General features: G+C 54.1%; 1 protein-coding gene across 1 annotated transcript in view; it reads right to left on the bottom strand.

Moving 5' to 3' along the window:
* KIDINS220 (kinase D interacting substrate 220) overlaps positions 1-24,033 on the bottom strand; it is a 60,624-nt gene that overhangs the window by 10,579 nt on the left and 26,012 nt on the right. The window contains exons 19-25 of the mRNA XM_054179695.1: positions 23,281-23,524; positions 22,144-22,232; positions 20,309-20,453; positions 19,707-19,869; positions 5,782-5,960; positions 4,326-4,552; positions 598-708 (exon numbers count right to left, since the gene is read on the bottom strand). Of these exons, the coding sequence (XP_054035670.1) occupies positions 598-708; positions 4,326-4,552; positions 5,782-5,960; positions 19,707-19,869; positions 20,309-20,453; positions 22,144-22,232; positions 23,281-23,524 (1,158 nt within the window). The remainder of the gene's footprint in view (positions 1-597; positions 709-4,325; positions 4,553-5,781; positions 5,961-19,706; positions 19,870-20,308; positions 20,454-22,143; positions 22,233-23,280; positions 23,525-24,033) is intronic.

Below are 24,033 nucleotides of genomic sequence, written 5' to 3'. Positions count from 1 at the left end.
AAGGATCTTAGCTTCTCAAATGGCAAGAGAAATTGAGGAGGATTCCGCTGCAGCCAGATCTTCACTGACCCTGCTTGCAGCAGGGGGGTTGGACACAATGACCTTGGAGGGTCCCTTCCAACCCAGTGCAATCTGTGAGGAATTTTCCTGACAGGATTTTCCTGTCAGCATTGCAGGTCATAGATCCATGGAACAGGTTGGGTTGGAAGGGGCCTTAAAGGTCATCCAGTTCCAACCCTCTGCCATGGGCAGGGACACCTCCCACCAGCCCAGGCTGCTCAGGGCCTCATCCAGCCTGGCCTTGAACACCTCCAGGCAGGGGGCACCCACAGCCTCCCTAGGCAGCCTGAATGATGCCACTCCAGCAGGCCAGGTTGCTCCTCTCATCTTGGGAGCTGGATGTCAGAGTTGGTTTTCCTCCCTCAACGACTGCTGAAGTGAAAACAAAATACATTTCTGTGGCATGCCAGCAAGACCTTTGTGCTGCAGAGCTTGCACTTGTCTCTAGGAGCAGAGCAGCATCCACAACCCCCAAGTCCATCACTCACTCTACTTATTGTCTAGGTTAGCATTTGAATTCCCCCTCCCCATACTTACTAGGCCATTGCTCTGCTCTCTGGACAAACTCGTTTTTAGTGGTGGACGTGAGATGAGATGAGAAGTGCCAGGGTAGTACCTTGGCATGTAAAGGTATGGGGCAAAGAATGGCTATGGGAAAAACAAACAAAAGTAACAACAACAAAAAAGGGACAAACAATTACACAAATCAAAATGTAAGAACCAAACAAAACTCAGAGCAACACAACACATCCTCTGCATTGAGTTCAATCCAGTGAAACCCAGCAGCTCCTGGGAGCTCTCTTCACTCTTTTGCACCGAGCAGAGTTCAGGCCACAGCTCTGGAGTGAGGCCTTCCCAGTCCTGCAGTGCCAGGGGGTGCTCTGGCAGGGCATGCTGCAGGAACAGAGATGGAGTGGGTGTGGTAGCTGCACTCCAACATCTGTCCAGAGCACTGCAAAAGGATTCTTTAAGGCTAATTCTGAGGCTTTTGGTCTCTCAGACCTGCTAAACCCCCAAATGAGCTGGTGAAAGTCACAGTGCTTCTTGGGAGTGAGGACAGCTGCAGCAGAAGGCACCAGATGATGCATGGTGGCACCACCACAACTCCCCACATTTGTGGAAACCAACCTGAAGGTTTCCACAGAGAGCAGCTTCCATCAGCCAGAGGAGAGATGTTGAGAGCAGCCAATGGCTGAGCTCTGTTTTGAGGGAAGGATGCTGCTGCAGGTTGCTCAATACAAACACCATGGCCAAGGCCAATGCTCATTACCAGAGGACAACAGAAACAGCTTTGAAAAACAGATACCCTTTGGATTTTCTGCCCCCCACCCCTCCCAGTTAACTCCAAGCACACTTTTGATAACCAGGTTCCTGTTTCTTACTGCAAGGAAACACATCCTCTGGACTGGGTTTAACCAAGTGAAACATGACCCTGAGCTCTCTTCATTCTTTGCATGGATCAGAATTGAGCCCAAAGCTCTGGAGTGAGGGCTGCAGAGCTGAGGGCCACATCCCAGGCTCCTTTTTAACCTTTTTGACTAACAAATTAAACCCCCAAAAGGCACTGTGCAAGTCTCCCAAAGCTTCCCAGTGTCAAGGTGTGCAAATTTATTCATGGAGCCTATCAACAAACGAGGCTAGGAACAAAGGAGAGCTCAGGCTTTTAATTAAGTCCTTTCTAGAAGATAGAGAGAACTCAGAATTCCAAGGACACCTCCAGCAGAGCTCCAAAGCCAAAAGGAGCTGCAGACACACACAGAACTTCACCTGCTGCCCACTGGCATGAACCAAACCTCTCTGTGTGTGTGCCCAAGGGTGCAGTTCAGAGCTCCCAGCCTGCCTTGCCCACACTTTGTCCTGACCTAGCTGTGGATCTGAGTTAGGTTTTGAAACAAAGGTTTTTCTTCTCCTTGTCAGCTCTCTCTTAAGGCAATGGAACAGAAAGCAGCAGAGTTTGAGGCTTCAGGAGAGCAGAATCAAAGGTCTTGCTGCCTGCAGTTCATTACCCAGTTCTTACAACAGCCAAACAATGGCTGGGGCCCAGAGTTCTGAGGTTTCTTCACCTGAAACATTGCCTTACCCCAGAACATCCTATTTGCTTTGTGTTTCTGCACATGACAGGAATCTGGGTAGCTGCTGCACCAACCTGAGCACAGAGTGCATCACTTTATGGCTTGATGGCCAATGGGATGGAGGAGCAACATTCCCCAGAGCATTCCACTTTGGATTTGTCTAGGACTGAAGAAACCTCATTCAGAAGCAGCTGCAAATTGACTTGGAGAGCAAAAGCTTCACTCCTGAGGTCCTGAAGTCCCTACACAAGGCAGGGGGTTGGAACTAGAGGACCTTCGAGGTCCCTTCCAACCCAAACTGCTCTATGCATCTATGAATTCCTGTGTGCCTCAAGTGCTTTGATGGCAAAAGATCCAATTTTGAGTAATTTATGGAAAACAGAAATGGTTCCACATCCTCAGCTGCTGGAGGCAGCTCTGGAAGCCTCTCTCACACAACCAGCCCCAGAAGTTCTGCTGCTTCACCTCCCCAGGCACCACAATGTGCAGTGTAACCACTGCCCAAATGTGGGAGTGAGGTTTGTGCTGCTGTGAGCAAGCAGGAGAGGCAATGCCCAGACTTCCCCAGCAGCACAGCCTGGGCATGCACTTGAGACAAATGAAATAAGAACAGCTCCTGACTCATCCAAAACTGCTTTGGTAAGGCTTACAAGAGCCAAAGCCCAGCCAAATGTAAACTGCAGCAGCCCAGCCTTTAAACCTTGTCATGTGCAGCAACACAGCCACAGCAGCAGAGCTGCAGCTCAACATCTGCTCTGCCAAAGCTGAGCTAGCAGCAGGGTGAAGAGGCAGGCAGCAGTGCTGGGCCACTTCACAGTGGCTCTGATTTGAAGCTGCCTTAGCTAAGAGAATTCATTGGCACTGTGATGAGGACAGAGCAAAGGAATTTTGCACCAGACCACTGACAAAGTTCTGTGCCACATCTACTTCTTTCTGGCTAACAAACACTGGGTTAGGAGGAACTCCATTTTCTTTGCACCCTATTAGGTTAAACATCTACCTATGGCCAAATCTACTTCAAAGCAGAAGTCAGTTGTGACTACTGACAGCTTTCTACTTCCTTTCCTCTTACTCCTGCAGGACAACAAAAGGGAAAGCAAGTTGGAAAACCCACCCCACAAAAACAATTGAGACCCAGTCTGACCCTACAGCACTTCATTCAGTTCTCAAGGCTGATGGGTTGTGGGGCCCACCAATGTGTTTTAACTGCAGCTGCTCTGAATTTCTTTCAAGTAGAGCCCCACAAGTTTAGGGAAGAGGTCCCAGAATCACTCTGCCCACAGACAAAAGGGCAGGCAGATGTGTTCCAGGGAGGGAGCTCAGCACTGCTGCTTCTGTGGCTTTTAACCAAAGTCACCCAGGGAAAGCCAGGATCCCTCCTGCTGCCTGGCAGCAGCTTGGGGAACCACCAGGCACACTTCCAGCACAAAAATTAAACCCCTGCACTAGCCTAAACATTGAGCAGGGGATCAGAATATTTCCCCCCTTTTCCCCCCTGTGTTTTTGTGATGCAAGTCAACACATTTCTCCTCCAGGGCACAGTGACTGAGCTCTGCTGGGACAGTCAGCACCTTTCAGCCTTTTTTCCACCCCCCAGATAAAACTTTCAGCCTTTTTTGCATCCCTAAATAAAACTTGTGGACCTTTTCCCATCCCTAAGTAAAACTTTCAGACCTTTCCCCATCCCTAAACAAAACTTTCAGCCTTTTTTGCATCCCTAAATAAAAGTGTTAGCCTTTTTTGCATCCTTCAGTGAAACTTGGAGACCTTTCTCCATCCCTAAAGGAAATGTCAGCCTTTATTCCATTCCTAAACAAAACTTTTAGCCTCTTTTGCATCCCTAACTGAAATTTCTTCTTTAGCCTTTTTTGCATCCCTAACTGAATTTTTTTTAGCCTTTTTTGCACCTCTAAAGAGAACTTTGAGACCTTTCTCCATCCCAAATCAGCTTTCAGCCCTTTTCTCCATCCCTCAACACAGAAAGATTTTTCTCCACCCCTAAATAAAACTTTCAGACCTCTCCCCCATCCCTCAGTAAAACTTTAAGGCCTCCTCCCCATCTCTAAATGACAGTTTCAGGTGTTTCTCCACCCCTAAACAAAACCTGCATGGCTCTTCCAGCCCTGGGCAGGTGACAGGAGCAACACCCCCAGCCTAAGGCGGGAGGCTGTGGCTTGGCTCTGGGTTATTTACCCGATTGTAGAAGGGATGCTGGGGTCCTGTCATACCACTGTAGTAACTGCTGTGAGGCTGTGGGGACAGCACTCCACTGTTGAAAGGTCCATTGAAAGAGGTTGTAGAAGAGCAGGCTGAGGAAGGCTGGCTGAACAGGGATGTTGCTCTAGCAGGTGCCTCATGCAAAGGCAGCGTGGGGTAAGGAAGGCCTCCGATGTTCATTTGGTCTCTCGCAGCACGAACGTCTGAAAGATCAACAGGGCCTGGCTTGAAACACCTGACAGAAACTGACCTCTTCTGGCCAGCTCCTTACAGCCCACTCCTGCTGTTCAACTCCACCCACAGCCCATCCACAGCACCACAGAAACCATCAGAGGCAGTCCAACCATTGAGACTCTGCATGCTGCTGCCCAGTCAAGTACCCAGTGTTATTCTGTGGCTGCCTCCTCCCTGGGGGAGCTCAAGGCCAGGCTGAGTGGATGAGGCACTGACCAGCTGAGCCTAGCTGAGAGCTGTCCCTGCCCATGCTGGGGAGCCTGGAGTAGACCACAGAATGGTTTGGGTTGGCAGGGACCTCCAAAGCTCATCCAGTCCACCCCTCTGCAGGCAGCAGGGACATCCTCCACTGGATCAGGTTGCTCAGAGCCTTCTCCAGCCTAACCTTGAATATCTCCAGGGATGGGGCCTCAAGCACCTCCCTGGGCACCCTGCTGCAGTGCTCCACTACCCTCATGGTAAAGAGCTTGTTCCTAATCTACATCTCCTCTTCTCTAGCTTGAAGCCATTGCTCCTCATCCTATCACTGCAGGCCTTGGTAACAGTCCCTCTCCATCCTTTGTGCAGGCCCCCTCCAGCTACTGGAAGGTCATTGTTAGGTCTCCCTGGAGCCTTCACTTTCCCAGGCTGATGGTCCCTGAGGTCCCCTCCAACCTGAGCCATTCCAGGATTCCATGACTCTGAAGGTCTGACTCGAGGACCCACTCCTGATTCTGTGGAACATGGGAACCATGAGGATGCTTAGGGGACCTGAACATCTCCACTATGAAGGGAGGCTGAGAGCCCTGGGGCTGTTTAGCCTGCAGAAGAGAAGGCTGAGAGGGATCTGATCAATGTCTATCAATATCTGGGGGGTGGGAGGCAAGTAGAGGGGGCCAAGCTGTTTTGGTGGGGCACAGTAATAAGGCAAGGAACAAGAGGTAGAAGCTTGAGCATAGAAGATTTCAGCTCAACATGAGGAGAAACTTCTTTGTGTGAGGCTGCTGGAGGCCTGGAGCAGGCTGCCCAGAGAGGTTGTGGAGTCTCCTGCCCTGGAGACTTTCCAGCCCCACCTGGATGCATTCCTGTGTGCAGCACCCTGGGTGATGCTGATTTGGCAGGGTTGGACTGGGTAATCTCTGGGGGCCTCTCCCAACTGTGACAGTGTGAGGCAGATGCAGCTGGAGTGCAGAGCTGCCCAGCTGCAGAGCACTCTCACCTGCAATGATTTCCCGCAGCTTGGGGTCCAGGTTGACAGTGCAGGGCAGGAAGGTCCTCACATCCCTTGCCACCAGCACAGGGGTGCGTGAGGACAGGAACACCTCGAAGTTCCGGATGTCCCCATCGATTTCCAGCAGGGGCTCCACGTCCTTCGTGGTGGGAATGTGCTTGGAGATCCTGGGGAGCAGCAGAGGGAAGAGTTAGCTCAGAGAGCACAGCCAGTACAGACTTCCACGGGGGCTGTTCTAGGGTGAAGCCCTGGCAGCCAACCCCCTGGTTCTGCAGGGAAAGCAGGGAGTCCATGCAGAGCTGCCCAGTCCAGGAGGCCCCAGGAAGCAGCCCTGATAATGTCTCTGGAAAATCTCAGAGCCATGCAGGATCACAGAGCTGTCAGGGCTGGAAGGGACCCCAAGGCTCAGCCAGCTCCAGCCCCCCCTGCCATGGCCAGGGACACCTCACACCACAGCAGGTTGCTCACAGCCACCTCCAGCCTGGCTGCAAACACCTCCAGGCAGGAGGCTGCCACCACCTCCCTGGGCAGCCTGTGCCAGGCTCTCACCACCCTCCTGGGGAACAACTTCTTCCTCACAGCCAATCTCAATCTCCCCACTTCTAGTTTTGCTCCATCCCTTCCCAGTCCTATCCCTCCCTGACACCCTCAAAAGTCCCTCCCCAGCTCTCCTGTGGCTCCCTTCAGATAGTGGAAGACTAAGACCAGAGCAGGAACTGACAGATCAGGGACACCAAATCCAGAGCAGAGGCCAATCCAAGTTTGCCAAGGTGCACTTCAAGCAGCCAGTCAAATTCTGGTACCCAAGAGAAATTCCATCTCAAAACCCCTCATTTTTCATAGACTCACAGAATGGGTTGGGTTGGAAGGGACCTTCAACATCAGCCAGCTACAATCCCCTGCCATGGGCAGGGACACCTCCCAGCAGCCCAGGCTGCTCAAGGCCTCCTCCAGCCTGGCCTTGAACTAACATTTCTTGGAACAGGGACACTCAGGCACCTTAGACCTTGACCAAAACCCAACTGTGCAGGATTCCATGGGAAAAAGCAGAACAAACCACAGCTTGTTTGCAGCAATTCATACTGAGGCAAGAAGCCACAGTCAGGAGAGAAACACAAGATCAGTTCTTGAGTCCTGGGTTCAGTTTGGGGCTCCTCACTACATGAAAAACATTGAGGGGCTGGAGCAGGTCCAGAGAAGGGCAACCAAGCTGGGGAAGGGTCTGGAGAAGAGGACTGGGGAGGAGCAGCTGAGGGAGCTGGGGGTGTCCAGTGTGGAGAAGAGGAGGCTGAGGGAGACCTTAGAGCAGCCTTCCAGTACCTGAAAGGAGCTCCAGGAGAGCTGGGGAGGGACTTGTGACAAGGGCTGGGAGTGACAGGATGAGGGACAATGGCTTTGAGCTGGAACAGGGCAGATTGAGACTGGAGAGGAGGAAGAAATACTTGATAGTGAGGGTGGGGAGACACTGGCACAGGTTGCCCAGGGGGGCTGTGGATGTTCCCTCCCTGGAGATGCTCAAGGCCAGGCTGGATGAGGCCTTGAGCAGCCTGGGCTGGTGGGAGGTGCCCATGGCAGGGGGCTGGAGCTGGCTGAGCTTTGAGGTCCCTTCCAACCCAACCCCTTCTGTGATTCCATGACAGAACTCCCCCACCCTGGCTGTGCCTGAGTGCCACTTCCCCTGCAGCAGCACCTCCCAACCTGAGCAGCTTACTTCACACTTTGTTGGCTGTGGAACAGCAATGAGCTTTTATTTTCAGATCCTCCAGAACGAGTAGGAACTTTATGTAGCATGGGATTAGTGGAGAGGCAGGAGAGGCAGACTGACACAGGGGATTTAGCACTTAATGGCAGGAGAAATGAAAGAGTTGAGGAGCAGAGCTGGGCTTGGGAGCCTGGGTAGCTCTTTCACATGAAAATGCTTTCGTTTAACATCAAAATGCACTGCAAAGTGCCTGTGAATCCTTCAGCCTCATCTTTGAGGGCAGCCTTGCCCTACACTGAAGCCAGAACTAACTAAGTGCTGTAGATTTCACCAGGAAACAGCTGGATGGACCAGGGAGCTCACAGCTGGATGGACCAGGGAGCTCACAGCTGGATGGACACTGCTGGGATGCTCTGCTGGCAGAGGCAGCAGCTACAAAGACATTTATTCACAGGGTAGGAGAACGGAATAGAGCTAAAGCAGCCCAGCAAGAGGAGGCTGCTCTGCCAAAGGTCCTGCTCCTGTAACTCACTGTCAGCAGTCAGCTGCATGGCAGCAGGAGGGCTGGCTCCAAGGAGGCTTCACAGGCCCCAGCCTGGAGATAAAAGGTGGTGGCTCTGGATGCAGAGAACCTTGACACCCAGGAGGTTCCAGGTTCAGGGAATGGGAACAGTGCATTCTCCAAAGGGTGGCTGAAGAAATCCAAGAGGAGAGCAAAGTCCTCACTCAAGTAGGCAGTGGTCAAAAGGAGAGGCTCAGAGGGGACCTGATCAATGTCTATCAATATCTGAGGGCTGGGGGGCAAGAAGGGGCCAGGCTCTGTTCAGTGCTGGCAGTTTCATGGTGCCCTGTGATAGGACAAGGGCTCATGGACACAAACTGGAACCCAAAAGGCTCCACCACAACATGAGGAAAAACTTCTCCAGGCTGCTGGAGGCCTGGAGCAGGCTGCCCAGAGAGGCTGTGGAGTCTCCTGCTCTGAAGAGTTTCAAGCCCCACCTGGATGAGTGCCTGTGGGACCTGCCCTGGGTGACTCTGCCTTGGCAGGGGGTTGGACTCAATGGTCTCTGGAGGTCTCTTCCAACCATTCTGGGAGCCCATGAATTTTTGAAAGGAAAATGAATCACAGAAGGGGTTGGGAAGGAAGGGACATCCAAAGCTCCTGCAGGCAGCAGGGACATCCTTCACTAGAGCAGGGTGCTCAGAGCCCTGTCCAGCCTGATCTTGAGTATCTCCAGGCATGGAGCCTCAACCACCTCCCTGGGCAACCTGCTGCAGTGTTCCAGCAGTCTCCTGGTGCAGAACTTGTGTGGTGGTAGAGTTTCATTTGCTTCTAACTGAGTTGGTCTGGCTAAAAGTTAGTGCTGGGGGGAAACTTCAACCCACCACCACTTGTTCCTCACATCCCATCTCAATCTGCTCTGCTCTAATTCTGAAGTGGCTTTGGAAGTCAGGGACTGAAGAGTTAATGAGTGGCCTACTTCAACCTAGCAAATAAGAAGCCAAAAGGAGAATGTGACATAGATTTAAATAAAACACCCAGCTGATGAATCACATGAAACAAATTAGCTGAATTTTAATGCCAGCTCTACTTAAGCCTGAAAGCAAACCCTGTTCTGAATGCCCTGAACAAAGCCCCTCTTCAGAAGCCCACTGCTGGTGTGCAGATTGAAGTCTCTATTTGAGCCTCCTGAGCTCAATGTCTTCAACTCTGCCTTTGAAAGAAATATTTATGGAAATCATAATCTTTTGGCAAAGAGCCACCACAATCACATGTGCCTGGACTCCTCAGATCAAACCAGAATGAAAGGGGAGAGCAGAAAGCACTTCAGCAGTTACTCTGACTAACATAAAAGCACACAGAGCCAAAAGCAGAGCTCTGGGCAGCCTCCTCCCAGCCTGGGGCTGGGTTTGCCTCACCCAGAAGAATTAGTCTGGGAATCAGAAAGAGAAAAAAAATCTGTTAGAGTCTCTGCTTCCAGGATAAACCTGGGAGGCTGTGGCTGCCTCCCCCCTGGAGGTGCTCCAGGCCAGGCTGGATGAGGCCCTGAGCAGCCTGGGCTGGGGGGAAGGGTCCCTGCCCAGAGCAGGGGGTTGGAGCTGGCTGAGCTTTGAGGTCCCTTCCACCCCAACCCATTCTGTATGAATCTAGAAGGAAGGGGCCAAGGCAGGAAAGTTCCCCTGCCAGAAGAGGACCTTACACATCCAGGTCACTATGCCACACATGTCCTGTCCATCCACACACCAAAACTGGGGCTGGATGAATCCACACTCTGGATATGACTTAGGCTGAATCCCAACACTGAGAGAATTTTCTTGGCTTTTCCCTCAAATACTCAAAATTTCAAACAATTGTTGGGTTGGAAATCCCCTCCAAGATCACCCAGCCCAACCCCAACCCAGCCCCCCCATGGCCACCAAGCCCTGGCCCCACATGCATGGCCACAGGGCTCTGGAACCCCTCCAGCCATGGGGACTCCACCACCTCCCTGGGCAGCCTCTTTGGTGCCACTCCTGCACCAAAGACATTTTCCCTCCTCTCCAGCCCAGCCCTCCCCTGGCACACTCCAGGCCATTGCCTCTCCTGCTGTCCCCTCAGCCTGGGGAGCAGAGCCCAAGCCCAGCTCCCTGCAGCCTCCTCTCAGGGAGCTGCAGAGAGCAATGAGGTCTCCCTCAGCCTCCTCTTCTCCACACTCAACACCCCCAGGGCCCTCAGCTGCTCCTCCCCAGCCCTCTTCTGCAGACCCTTCCCCAGCTCTGTTGCCCTTCTCTGGCCCTGCTCCAGTTCCTCAATGTCCGTCTTGGAGTGAGGGACCCAAAACTGAGCCCAGCACTCAAGCTGTGGCCTCCCCAGTGCTGAAGACTGGGGGATAATCCCTGCTCTGTTCCTGCTGCCCACACCAGGCCAAGCTGCTGGTTGCCTTCTTGGCCACCTGGGCACATCCTGGCTCATCTTCACCTGGCTGTCATCCTGCACCCCCAAGTCTTCAGACCCTTCCCCAGCTTGGCTGTCCTTCTCTGGATCCTCAATGTCTTCTCTTGCCTGAAGGCAGGAACAAGAAGCCATCCCACAGCCAAGAGTAAAGCATAAGAGAACCAAGGTTTTATCTTAATAAAGAGCAAAGAAAAGCAGAAAGCTGCAGCTTGATGGATTTATCCAGACCCAAATGAGAGCCCCCTCAGTGCATATTAAGCAGTACAGAGACTGCTCTGAACAGATGCAGCAGCTATTTAAAACCTCCTCTTACTGGAGGTACTCAGCAAAGCTTGCTCTGCAAAGCTGCCTCTCTCCAGGTACCAGCAGACAGAGCAGCACTCAGAGTGATCCTGCTTGGGATCACTGCAGCAAGAGGAACCATTTCCATCCTTAAAGACTGAAACTCATGGAGCTCACACACCCAGGGTCAGGGTGTCCTGGGATAGGACAAGGGACAACTGACACAAACTGGAACCCAGGAGGTTCCACCTCAACATGAGGAGAAATGTCTTTGGTGTGAGGCTGCTGGAGCCTGGAGCAGGCTGCCCAGAGAGGCTGTGGAGTCTCCTGCTCTGGAAGCTTTCAAGCTCCACCTGGATGTGTTCTGGGTACCCTGCCCTGGGTGCCCTGCTCTGGCAGGGGGTTGGACTCAACAGTCTCCAGAGGTCCCTTCCAGCCCCTAGCACCCTGATTCCACCATGCAGCACCACTGAGCCATATCCAGCAGGTCTGGTTTGATCCAGCTCACAGAGTGCTCCCTGCCTCAGCAGTCCTTCCTCATTAAACAAGTGTTAATAAGTTCCCAGGGCCTGTGCTCATCCCCAGCTTTGCAGTGCTGCTGGAACTGCAGAAGGCTAAAAGGGGTTTAGAACACATCAATAACTGGTGAGGCAGATGGAGGAGCAGTGAAAGAGAGGAGCACAGAAGAATCTAAGAGTGCTCGGAGCTGCTCTGTGAAGGGGCTGCTGCTGCCTCACCTAGTGACAAGCTCAGCAAGCTCACCCACACCAGGGAAAGACAGCAAGGCTGCAGCCACAGCACCACAGTGTCAGGGGGTGGAAGGGACCTCCAGAGATCATCCAGTCCAACCCCCTGCCAGAGCAGCATCACCCAGGGCAGGGCACACAGACCACAGCCAGGTGGGTTGGAAAGGCTCCAGAGGAGACTCCACAACCTCTCTGGGTAGCCTGCTCCAGGGCTCTGCCACCCTCACAGGGACAAAGTGTTCCCTTCTGTTCCCTCCTGTGGCACCTCCTCTGCTCCAGCTTGCCCCCAGTGCCCCTGCTGCTGTCCTTGGCCATCCCTGAGCAGAGCCTGGCTCCAGCCCTGCACATCTCTACCCCCAGCACTGAGGGCAGCCCTCAGGCTGCTCTGCTCCCAGCTCCAAGCCCCAGCTGCCTCAGCCTGGCCTCCCAGGGAGATGTTCCACTGCCTGCAGCAGCTCTGTGCCTCTGGGCTGGACTCTCTCAAGCACTTCCCTGAGCTCCTTCTGGAGCTGAGGGGCCCAGAACTGGACACAACCTTCCAGATGTGGCCTCAGCAGGGCAGAGGAGGGGAGCAGGAGCTTGGGGCTGAACATCAGTCCCACAGTGACCTCATGGTGCTGTGCAGAGCCTCCCACTCAAAGCCCAGTTTCCTTTCCTGGAGTTGTTTCTGGTGTTGCTAACAGGAATGCTTTGGGGCTGTCATCCTAAACCAGCACCACTCAGTGGTGCATGGAGGGCTTTCAGACATGCACAGCAGCGTGCTTTAGAGCTGTCATCAATGCACAGTACCTGTGCTGTGAGCTTTGGAACTGATCTGGAGAACAGCTCAGAGCTCTGATTGCTCTGAGGGATGGATGTGACTGAACCAAGCTGCAACAGCTCCCCTCTTGTTCTGGCCAGCTTGGCCCCAACCCTTTTTTCTCTCCTTATGACCTTTTCAGCCAAGTTTTCTTCTCACTTGTCATGGAATCATAGAATGGGTTGGGTTGGAAGGGACCTTAAAGATCATCCAGCTCCAACCCCCAGCCATGGACAGGCTGCTCAGGGCCTCATCCAGCCCAGCCTGGAACACCCCCAGGCAGGAGGCAGCCACAGGCTCCCTGGGCAGCCTGTGCCAGAGTCTCCCCAGCCTCACTCTCAACAATTTCTTCCTTCTCTCCAGTCTCAGCCTCCCCTCTCCCAGCTCAAAGCCATTGTCCTCATCCTGGCACTCCCAGCCCTTGTCACAAGTCCCTGCCCAGCTCTCCTGGAGCCCTTCAGGTACTGGAAGGCTGCTCTGAGGTCTCCCTGGAGCCTTCTCTTCTCCAGGCTGAACAGCCCCAACTCTCCCAGCCTGTCCCCACAGCAGAGGTTCTCCAGCTCTATGATCACCTTTGTGGCCCTCTCCAGCAGCTCCATGACCTTCTTGTCCTAGGGACACCAGAATCAGATGCAGTGCTGCAGGTGGGGTCTCACTGGAGCAGATTCCCCTCCCTCATGCTCTGTCATGTCCTCTGGCTGCTCTCCTCTCTTCCCTTTCTTCCCTTGCCTCATGCAGGTCCTGTTTAGCAGACAGTTTGGGCAACAACCCCCTCCCACCTGAGCAGCACACTGCCTTTTCACTCCCAGAGCACATTATTAGCACAGTGAGAAGAATAATTATGCACCCTGCATCTTAAGTGAGGAGTAACAAAGGGAAAGTGCAAAGCAAACAGGCAGGCTAAAGGTTGAGGAGGAAAAGCCTCCCTCTGAGGTCCACCCAATATTAAATTGTCTCCTTCAAGGCAGTGATTTACCTCACCCTGGCCTGGGCAAAGGATGACTGCAGAGAACCTTTATGAGTCCAGCAATGACTGTGGCTCCTGCTCCAGCTTTCCCCTTCTCTACTCACTGAAAGGCTGCACTTCAATTAATACATCAAGAGACTTTGTACAACTGGCAAATCCCTGAGTACCCTTCACCCTTCTTATTAAAAACTGCTTAAACAGTGTCAGAACTGGAATTAGCTTCCTAACCTGCCAGCAAACTTACACTGCACACCACTGTGCTGCAGTCCAGAGAGCCACAGTATGGCTCAGGCTGGAAGGGAGCTCAGAGCTCCTCTGCTCCAAGCTCCCCACCATGCCCAGGGACACCTCTCAGCCACACTCAGCTGCTCAGGGCCTCATCCAGCCTGGCCTGCAGCACCCCCAGGCAGGAGGCAGCCACAGCCTCCCTGGGCAGCCTGTGCCAGAGGCTCAGCTCCCTGGGACTGAAGAACTTCTTCCTCAGCTCCACTCTGACCCTGCTCTGCCTCAGCTCCAAACCATTCCCCCTTGGCCTGGCTGCAGACCCCCTCAGGAGAAGTCTCTCTGCAGCCTTCCTGCAGGCTCCCTTCAGGTGCTGGCAGCAGCTCTGAGGTGCCCCTGGAGCCTTCTCCTCTGCAGGCTGCACAGCCCCAGCTCCCTCAGCCTGTGCTCCCAGCAGAGCTGCTCCAGCCCTGGCAGCATCTTTGTGGCCTCCTCTGGGCTCTCTCCACAGCTCTGTGTCCTTCTGCTGCTGGGGACCCCAGAGCTGGAGGCAGGATTGGAGGTGAGGTCTCTCCAGAGCAGAACCCAGGGTCAGAATCCCCTCTGCTGCCCTGCTGCCCACACTGCTCTGGCTGCAGCCCAGCACACAGCTGCCTGAGGGCTGCAGGAGGCACTGCTGGCTCCCGGGGAGCTGCTCAGCACCCAGCACCCCCAAGGCTCTTTCCCCAGGGCTGCTCCCGACCCACTCTGCACCCAGCCTGGATGTGTGCCTGGGGTATTTTGTGCAGTGCTGGAGATTTGCTGAAGACATGGCAGATGCTTTTGGAGAGAAATGACTGAGGAGCTGCTGGTGTGAGGCCCTGCCATGAGAGAGCAGCCAGGTGAAGCTGATCTTCAGGTTTCATTTTACTTCCTTTTTTTTCCCCCCCTTCCTTATGTATATTAACAAAAAAAAAAGAAGGGGAGGAAACCCCTCTGCCATGATTGAGACAAAAGCTTTTAGCTCAACACATAATTGCCACAAAATGACAATAATTGTCCCAATTAAAATAATCCTGAATGAACAGTTTGTCATCTTAATGTTGCAGTGGTTTGGGGAAGGAGCTACTTAATTAGCTGCAATTGCTTCCCAGTGCTGGTATCAAATGTCAGCTGGTAAAAGTTGAGCCATTTGCAAAATAATTTAACAAAGCAATCTGACAAAGCCACCAAGAAGCAAGCATCTCCCTGCCCCTCCTTGCAGCTGAAGCAAGCAAGCAGATGTGTCATCAAACTGCTATAAAAATAAATGAGCCTTTGGATGGAGGGGGAGAGGAACAGAACCAATTTTACTGCCAGTGCCACAGCAAGACTATTTGCTGAGTCCTGATCATCTTTTTTCCCTCTTCTTAATATGAAATCAGTTTAATAAAGAATCTTCTCCCAGCACTTGGAGCTGGGCTGGCACCTCTGGGATGCTGTAAATACACTTCCTCAGAGTGAGGTAGTAAACAGTGAAGGAGGAACAGGCAAGTGGCTGTGAAACAGCTAAAGGCTTGAAGCTGCCTCAGTGGTTCCCTGCCTGCATCACACACCAGAGCTGAGGTCAGCAGCACCAAGGAGCCCTCACTAAAATCCCAGCCCACAGTAACCAGCTGCTGCTTCACTTCCAACTGCATCCCTTGGTACCACCTTAGCCTCAGGAGTTAGAACAGAGAAACAGGAGAGGAGTTTCTCTCACTCAAGGCCACAGCTTCAGTCCTGGGTTCAGTTCTGGGCTCCTCACTGCAAGAAGGACATTGAGGGTCTGGAGCAGGGCCAGAGAAGGGCAACCAAGCTGGGGAAGGGTCTGGAGAAGAGGGCTGGGGAGGAGCAGCTGAGGGAGCTGGGGGTGTTGAGTGTGGAGAAGAGGAGGCTGAGGGAGACCTCCTTGCTCTCACAGAATCACCAAGGTTGGAAGAGACCTCAAAGATCATCAAGTCCAGCTCCCTGAGAAGAGGCTGCAGTGAGCCAGGTGTGGCTTGGGCTCTGCTCCCTAGCCAAAAGTGATAGGAGGGGAAATGGCCTCAAGTTGTACCAGAGAAGGTTTAGGTTTCTTCTTCATTAGAGGAAACTCCTTCTTTGAAAGGGTTCTCCAAGCCTGGCACAGGCTGCCCAGGGAGGTGGCTGACTCCCCATCTCTGGAGGTGTTTCAGAGAGGCAGAGATGTGGTGAGAAGGCCATGGCTTAGCCCCCCCCCTTGGCAGAGGTAGAGAATGGTTGGAGTCCCCATCCCTGGAGGTGTTTAGGAAGAGCCTGGATGAGGCACTTGGTGCCATGGTTTAGTTGCTTAGATGATGCTGGGTGAGAGGTTGGACTGGATGATCTCTGAGGTCTTTTCCAACCTGGTTCATTCCATTCCATTCCATTCCATCACCGCAGATTGAGTATTCCCCTGGTACCCATTTGACAAGTAACTGTTTGTGTGGCTGCTTCCAGAAAGGGTAACAGCACAAAAAGGCTGTGATAACAGCAAACACCAGCACAGAGCAGGGCTGGAAGGGAACTGCCACCAGCTACAAGTGAGCACACACTGACACTCTCCACTGCCTTAGACTCAGGAAGGCCTGAGAATCCACAAAGAGGGAGGGGGAAGTACTGAAGCAGAACTGAGACTCCTGAGCAAGGGAAACTGGGCAGGGGTGATAGGCAGAGCAAAGGCTGGAGGGCCAGCAGGGCTCTCCTCATCCTCCTCAGTATCTTTTGTACTTTGTTACAAGCTTGGTGCACTGTGCTGAGCAGAGCTCTGTTCAGAATGTAGCTACCTCACCCATCTGTGGAACACAGGCCCTTCCTCCCTCCCTCCTTCCCAAGCCTGTGCTGACAACTCTGCAAGACTCCTACAGAATCATTCTGGGCTTCCCTGACTGGTGATGAGGGCTTTTTCCCCAGAGCAACCATCCCTGCTTAGTGAACCTCTTTCCTGAGTGCAGCTTTCCAGCCTGTTCCCATGCTAGCAGGATGCAGGAGCAGGTCATTTCCACCTGGATGTTATGGTGCCCACAGCCACTATGACTTGGATCTGCAACAGGGCTGGTGAGGATCAGTCTGAGCCAGCAGTCAGCTCAGCAGCCTGGCCTGGATCTGCAATGGTGTGGGCAGCAGGGCCAGGGCAGGGATGGTCCCCCTGGACTCAGCACTGGTGAGGCTAAACCTTGAGTCCTGGGATCAGTTTTGAGCCTCTCACTCCAAGAAGGGCATTGAGGGGCTTGGAGCAGGTCCAGAGAAGGGTAAAGCAGCTTCCAGCCTCTAGAAAGCCACTGCTGCTCATCCTGTCACTACAAGGCCTTGTCAAAAGTCCCTCCCCAGATTTCCTGTAGACTCCATTCACGTGCTGGAGGTGTACCCTGATGGCACACCTGGCCCCAGCCACAGCTCAGGGAGTTGCAAAGAGCCAGGAGCTCTCTTCTCAGCCTCCTCCTCTCCAGCCTGAACAACCCCAGCTCCCTCAGCTGCTCCTGCCCAGACCTGCTGCACCCTCACTGCAGAGCCTGTCTGGCACAGCTTCTGGCAGTGGTGTTCTGGAGGCAAGCCATGGAGATGCCACAAATGATGCACACCCAGAGGGACATTCACTACAGCCTGGGTTTACTCTTTCACCCCTTCACGCTCAGCCCCTTGACTCTGCTCAGTTCTGCTACACTTTGTGCATGTGGTGAGAGCATTACTTGGCAGAGTTAGGGAGCACTTGGACTCAATGATCTTCGAGGTCTGTTCCAACTGAAACCATTCTCTGAGCCTCTTTTGTTCTTTGAAGCACCAAACCCCAAAGTTTGGAGTGAAATAGCTGAGTGATGGGAAACAGGGCCATGGACCTTGCCGAGGCAGCCAGCAGAGCTGCCAGGGCCCTGCTGGACCGACAGAGTCGTTCTGCTGCTGCCATCTACTGGTGCCACCTGCAGCTGGCACCCACGGCAGAGCTGGGCACAGGCTGCACCCCAACCACAGCACAGCAGCACAGCTTTTACTGCCACTGTCATGCAGGGCACTGCATCTGCACCTGAGGGGAACTCTAGAGGTGAAGGAACCTCTAACACCTCCCCTGCGGGGACAGGCTGGGAGAGCTGGGGCTGTTCAGCCTGGAGAAGAGAAGGCTCCAGGGAGACCTCAGAGCAGCCTTCCAGTACCTGAAGGGCTCCAGGAGAGCTGGGGAGGGACTTGTGACAAGGGCTGGGGGTGCCAGGATGAGGACAATGGCTTTGAGCTGGGAGAGGGGAGACTGAAACTGGAGATGAGGAAGAAATCCTTGGCAGTGAGGGTGGGGAGACTCTGGCACAGGCTGCCCAGGGAGGCTGTGGCTGCCTCCTGCCTGGAGGTGTTCCAGGCCAGGCTGGATGAGGCCTTGAACACCCTGTGCTGGTGGGAGGTGTCTCTGCCCATGGCAGGGGCTTGGAGCTGATCTTTAAGGTCCCTTCCTACCCAACCCATTCTGTGAACCCACTGCAGCAACCCTGTGGCCTGCAGAGTCAGCACAGAGAGGAAGGCACCAGAGAGTTCTCTGGAACAGACCCTGCTGATTCACAGCTTTTCAACATGATACTGCAAAAGTTGGAAAAGTAGCTACAGTATCCAAGTGTTCTTCCTTCTGTGGAGTACACCATGGACTGCAGAACTCCTACACTTCACACAGAACCTACAAGATTCCATCCACCCAAGCAAGATGTCTAAAGCAGGCTGCACTCCCCACACAGAGCTCAGAGATGCAGCAAGAGGCAGGGAAGAATTTGTGCTCTGACAACAAAAAGCAGCTGGGCACAAACGAGTCAAGGGTGGGAAAACTGTATTCCTGCTCCTGTTCTGCAGTGAATAGAAGTTACTACAAACCAAGGAATTCAGTCTCCTGGCAGAATGAAAGGTAGGGAAGAAATAACAGCAGGAACAGAACAGAAACAGGAACAGAAGCTCTCTCCAGGGAGACCTCAGAGCTGCCTTCCAGTGCCTGAGGGGAGCTACAAGAAGGCTGCAGAGGGACTGTTCCCAAAGGCCTGCAGGGACAGCACCAGGGGCAAGGGTTTGAAATGAGAGCAGAGCAGATTGAGAGTGGATGTGAGGAACAAGTTCTGCCCCAGGAGGCTGCTGGAACACTGCAGCAGGTTGCCCAGGAAGGGAGCTGAGGCTCCATCTTCAGGTTCAGGCTGGAGAAGGCTCTGAGCAACCTGGTCTAGTGGAGGATGTCCCTGCTGCCTGCAGGGGGTTGGACTGGAGGAGCTTTGGAGGTCCCTGCCAACCCAAACCATTCTGTGAAAGCACCAAAACCTGTTACCTGTTCATGAGATTGCAAAGGTAAGAGCTGGTCTTTAAGCAAGAAGAGCTTGGGAAACAGAAGGTGAAGTTGTACAAGAGGAACTGCAGTAAATTATCCTCTGTGAACTGACCCACAAACTGATACTGCAGCCAAGTGACTGCAGACAGCTGCAGATAAAACAAGAATAATGGCAGAGAGAGGGTTCTTTGGGAGAGCATTAGACAATCCCAGAGAATCATGGCAGCACAGAACTGTCAAGGCTGGAAGGGTCCTCAAGGCTCAGCCAGCTCCAACCCCCTGCCATGGCCAGGGACACCTCACACCACAGCAGGTTGCTCACAGCCACCTCCAGCCTGGCTGCAAACACCTCCAGGCAGGAGGCTTCCACCACCTCCCTGGGCAACCTGTGCCAGGCTCTCACCACCCTCATGGGGAACAACTTCTTCCTCACCTCCAATCTCCCCACTTCTAGTTTTGCTCCATCCCCCCCAGTCCTGTCCCTCCCTGACACCCTCAAAAGTCCCTCCCCAGCTTTCTTGGAGCCCCCTGAAGATCCTGGAAGGCCACAATGAGGTCTCCTCAGAGCCTTCTCCTCTCCAAAAGAGTTCAAAGAGTCCCAGAGGGGTTCTGGAGAGGCCTTGGCCACTGTCACCACAGGGACCATTTGCTCTCAGCTGCAACACCCTGGCAGCTCTGCTGGGCAGCAGCTTGTACCAGCAAGGAGGGAACTCAGGCTGCACTTTCATGTTCCTTACCGGCAGCAAAAGGCATTGCCAGAGCCTGCAGCACACCTGCTGAGCACCAAACCTTCAGAGATCTTTACCAGTGAAGTTCAGATTCCTAATCAGGGTAGTAACCCAACTTTTTGCTTGGCCAAGGTAAAGGTTGATTCCATCAGCAGACAGAAGCAGAGTTAACTGTCTGTGAAAGGACTCTGTGTGATCCTGCTCCTGTCACCACCACTACTGCTGACTGAATGAGTGAAGTGCACACCCACCTCTCATAGATGGCTTTTAAAGTCAGCTGATCTGGGACCCCTTCAGTCTCCTCCAGGTGCAGGATGAGCCAGGATGTTCTGTAGGGCCACTGCTCTGTCAGGTTGATCCAGCTGGCCAGTCTGTCCCAGTTGAAGGAGATCTGATTAGCTCTCAGCAAGCGACCTAACAGAGCAAGGGGGAAAAGAAAGCACAGCAGGTGAGGGTTGGAAGAGACCTCTGGAGACCATCCAGGCCAATCCACCTGCTGAAGCAGGGTCACCAGGCTGCACAGCACCACAGTGTCCAGGTGGGTTTGCAGGTCTGCAGGGCAGGAGACCCCACAACCTCTCTGGGCAGCCTGCTCCGGGGCTCAGCACCCTCACACCCAACATGCTTCTCCTTAAGTTCCAAGTGAAACCTCCTGGGCTCCTCTAGCTGAGAGGCATCCCTGCCCATGGCAGGGAGGTTGCAGCAGATGATCTCTGAGGTCCCTTCCCACCTGCCCCACTCTGTGATGCTGTGAAATTCAACTCAGGGCCAACTTGCTACACAGAAACCACCCACCAGGAAGTCTGCCTTCAGCAGCCTGTGGGCTAACTACAACCAAACACCCCACACTCACCTGTCACAGAAACAATATTCAGCAGCCTTCTCATGGTCTGGGGACTGATATCACTGAACCAATCCTCTGTCACCAGCAGCTTGGTCAAGTCAAAGGACATCTGGCGGGTGATGGTGCGCTGCATCTGCCGCCGGCGGTAGGTGTCCTGGGAGGGGCACAGCAGAGCAAGGAACTGGCACAAACCCTTTGGTCTGTGTGAGACACTCTCAGCTTCACTTGCTTATCAAACCAGAACCTCTGTGAGTCAGTGGGGATATTTACCAGAATCTAACTCTGCTCTAGCTGTGTGGCAGCTGAAGAGGATTTGCACCTAAGCTAAGGACTGGCGAGAGCTCCACGCTTCCCTTCCCTGCCCATGCTGCAGAGGGCAGAACAGAGACAAGCAGTGAGATGCCAGCTGAAAAGCTTCCTCATACCAGCACTGCCATCAGTCAGCTTTCTCAGGGAGGCTGTGGATGCCCCCTGCCTTGAGGTGTTCAAGGTCAGGCCTTGAGCAGCCTGTGCTGGTGGGAGGTGTCCCTGCCCATGGCAGGAGGCTGGAACTGGATGAGCTTCGAGGTCCCTTCCAGCCCAACCCATTCCATGATGCTATGAATCTGTTTCCTGCTGCCTCTGAATCAATGTCATCCATTTGCTAATGACATTGGAAATGAAAATGAACAGCAGGTTCCCCTGCCACAACTCCTCACACCTCTACACATGGCAGCTCAGCCACCTCAGAAGCCTCAGCCTCTGCCCTGCTTTTCACTGCACCCCAGAGACCTCCTGCTCAGCCTTCTGCTGATTCTACAGCAAGGTGGGAAAAGAGCAGAGAGCAGGAAAGAAAGTAGACATGTTGCAACAGAAGTCTGACTGCTATGGTATCCTACTGCCTCTGCTAGGAGGCCAGCCTGAGGGAGCTGGGGGTGTGCAGCCTGGAGAAGGCTCCAGGGACACCTTAGAGCAGCCTTCCAGCACCTGAAGGGAGCTACAGGAAGGCTGCAGAGGGACTGTTCCCAAAGGCCTGCAGGGACAGCACCAGGGGCAAGGGTTTGAAATGAGAGCAGAGCAGATTGAGATTGGATGTGAGGAACAAGTTCTGCCCCAGGAGGCTGCTGGAACACTGCAGCAGGTTGCCCAGGGAGGTGGCTGAGGCTCCATCCCTGGAGATCTTCAAGGTGAGGCTGAAGAGGGCTCTGAGCAACCTGATCCAGAGGAGGATGTCCCTGCTGCCTGCAGGGGCTTGGACTGGAGGAGCTTTGGAGGCTCCTCCCAACCCAACCCATTCTGTGACTCTATTCTAAATTCTTTGATTTGCCCAATCACTGCCCCTTGCTGCAGCACCCTGTGATCAAGGTGAAGTCCCCATCCCCGCAAGTGTTCCAGAAAGGTGTGGCCAGGGTCCAGTGGCCAGGGTCCAGTGGCCAGGGTGATGTTGGACTAGATGCTCTTCAGGCCTTTTCCAACCCAACCCACTCTGTACTTCTATGATTCTGGGCTGACTGACAAAAATCCAAACTACACAGACCTGGAATCATTAAGGCTGGAAAAGACCTCCAGGATAGGTAAAGCATAGCTACCACCCCTGTGCTCTGCCATGTCAGTGCTCACTGGGAGAGGGATTTGAGTGCTGGTGGAAAAGAACACTCTGGAGAAAGCCAACTTCTTCCTCTTTGACAGAGGATCAGCACATGCTGACTCAGGGCTGCACTCTTCCTACCTGGATCACTGATATCCATTTCCTAAGAGTGCTTTGATAATTCTTCCAAGCTGACATCATTAAGAGTTTGAAAAGGAACAGAAGAGAACAGAGAACCCATCCCCAGCAGCTGCATTCAGCCCAAGGCCTTCCTCACCCGCCTGTTGAGGGCAGTTCTGCTGCCAAGCTTGGCCATGTCCCCCAGGCTGTTCTGAGACACTCTCCTGTCAACATCTTCATGCAGTCCTGTGGAAGGGAGAACAAGAGGCAGGGGTTTTCTCCAGCCTGGAGAAGAGAAGGCTCCAGGGAGACCTTAAAGTCTTCAAGGGGACCTTAGAAACCTTCCAGTAGCTGAAGCAAGCCCACAGCTGGGGAGGGACTGCTCAGAAAGGCCTATGGTGATAGGACGAGGGCTTGACACTGGAGCAGGGCAGATTTAGGTTGGACATCAGGAGGAAGTTCTGCACAGAGAGGGTGGTGAGACGCTGCAACAGGCTGCCCAGGGAGGCTGTGGAGGTCCCACCCCTGCAGCTGTTCAAGCTCAGTCTTGATGGGGTTCTGAGCAACCTGACCTAGCTGGCAATGTCCCTGCTGACTGCAGGTGGGTTGGACAAGACACCATGTAGGAGCCCCTTCCAAGCCAGTGCATTCTATCACAGTCTCACAGTATCACTAAGGCTGGAAGAGACCTCGAGGATCATCGAGTCCAACCTGTCATCACAGGCCTCATGACTAGACCATGGCACCAAGTGCCACATCCAATCCCCTCTGTAACACCTCCAGGGATGGGGACTCCACCACCTCCCTGGGCAGCACATCCCAATGGTGAACGACTCTCTCAGTGAAGAACTTCCTCCTCACCTCCAGCCTAAACTTCCCCTGGCACAGCTTGAGACTGTGTCCTCTTGTTCTGGTGCTGGCTGCCTGGGAGAAGAGACCAACCCTCACCTGGCTACAACCTCCCTTCAGGTAGTTGTAGAGGGCAAGGAGATCACCCCCTGAGCCTCCTCTTCTGCAGGCTAAGCAACCCCAGCTCCCTCAGCCTCTCCTCACAGGGCTGTGCTCCAGACCCCTCCCCAGCCTTGTTGCCCTTCTCTGGACACCTTCAAGTCTCTCAATGTCCTTCTTAAACTGAGGGGCCCAGAACTGGACACAGGACTCCAGGTGTGGCCTGGAGCACAGGGCACAATGACCTCCCTGCTCCTGCTGGCCACACTGTTCCTGACGCAGGCCAGGACGCCCTTGGCCTTCCTGGCCCCCCGGGCACCCGCGCCGCCTCACCGCGCCGCCTCACCCGCGCCGTCGGCGTAGGGCAGGTCGCCGTTGGTGGCGGAGGCCAGCACCAGCCTGCGGGCGCCGCTGAGGCCCCTGCTGTTGAGGAAGACGGGCAGGTGCACGATGTTGCGCATGTAGTCGTGCCCGTTGATGTTGGAGTCCCGCAGCACGCTGCTCAGGTTCTGGTTGATGGCCTTGATGATGATGTGAGGGTCGCTCGCGAAGATGGCGATGAAGGGGCCCTTGGAGAACAGGACTCGCACCTGCGGGCGGGCAGAGAGCGCCCTCGGTCAGCAGCGCACGGCCGGCCGGGGCGGGGAGGGCTGAGGCAGCGGGAGAGGAGAAGGCTCAGGGGAGGCCTCATCACCATGGAGCACAACCTAAAGGGTGGCCCCCAGGAGGATGGAGACTCCCTTGGTACAGGAGTCCCGTGGCCAAGGCAAGGAGTGATGGGGACAAGGCGCTGCTGGGGAGATTCCAGAGGGGCTCCAGAAGAAAATGACTCCCAGGAGCACAGCTGGGCCCTGGAATCATCTCCCAAGGGCAGCAGTGGAGTCCCCCCCATTGGACACCTTTCAGACTCAGGCTGCCAGGGTGCTGGGCCAGCTCAGTTCAGCTCCACCAGCACCTAGAGAGCAGATGGTCCCTGGGGTGCCCTCCAGCCTGGCAGGCTGTGGGTCACTTGAATGTCTGGCTCAACATTTTGTGTTCACTCTGTTCAAGTTCTAAACCTGAGAGGCCCAGAGGTGGGCAGAGACATCAGCCTCCTCAC

Source organism: Dryobates pubescens, chromosome 3 (genome assembly GCF_014839835.1).
Source record: "Dryobates pubescens isolate bDryPub1 chromosome 3, bDryPub1.pri, whole genome shotgun sequence".
Classification (NCBI taxonomy): domain Eukaryota; kingdom Metazoa; phylum Chordata; class Aves; order Piciformes; family Picidae; genus Dryobates; species Dryobates pubescens.
Note: the sequence above shows the minus strand (reverse complement) of the source record. Positions and strands in the feature narration are given on the sequence as shown.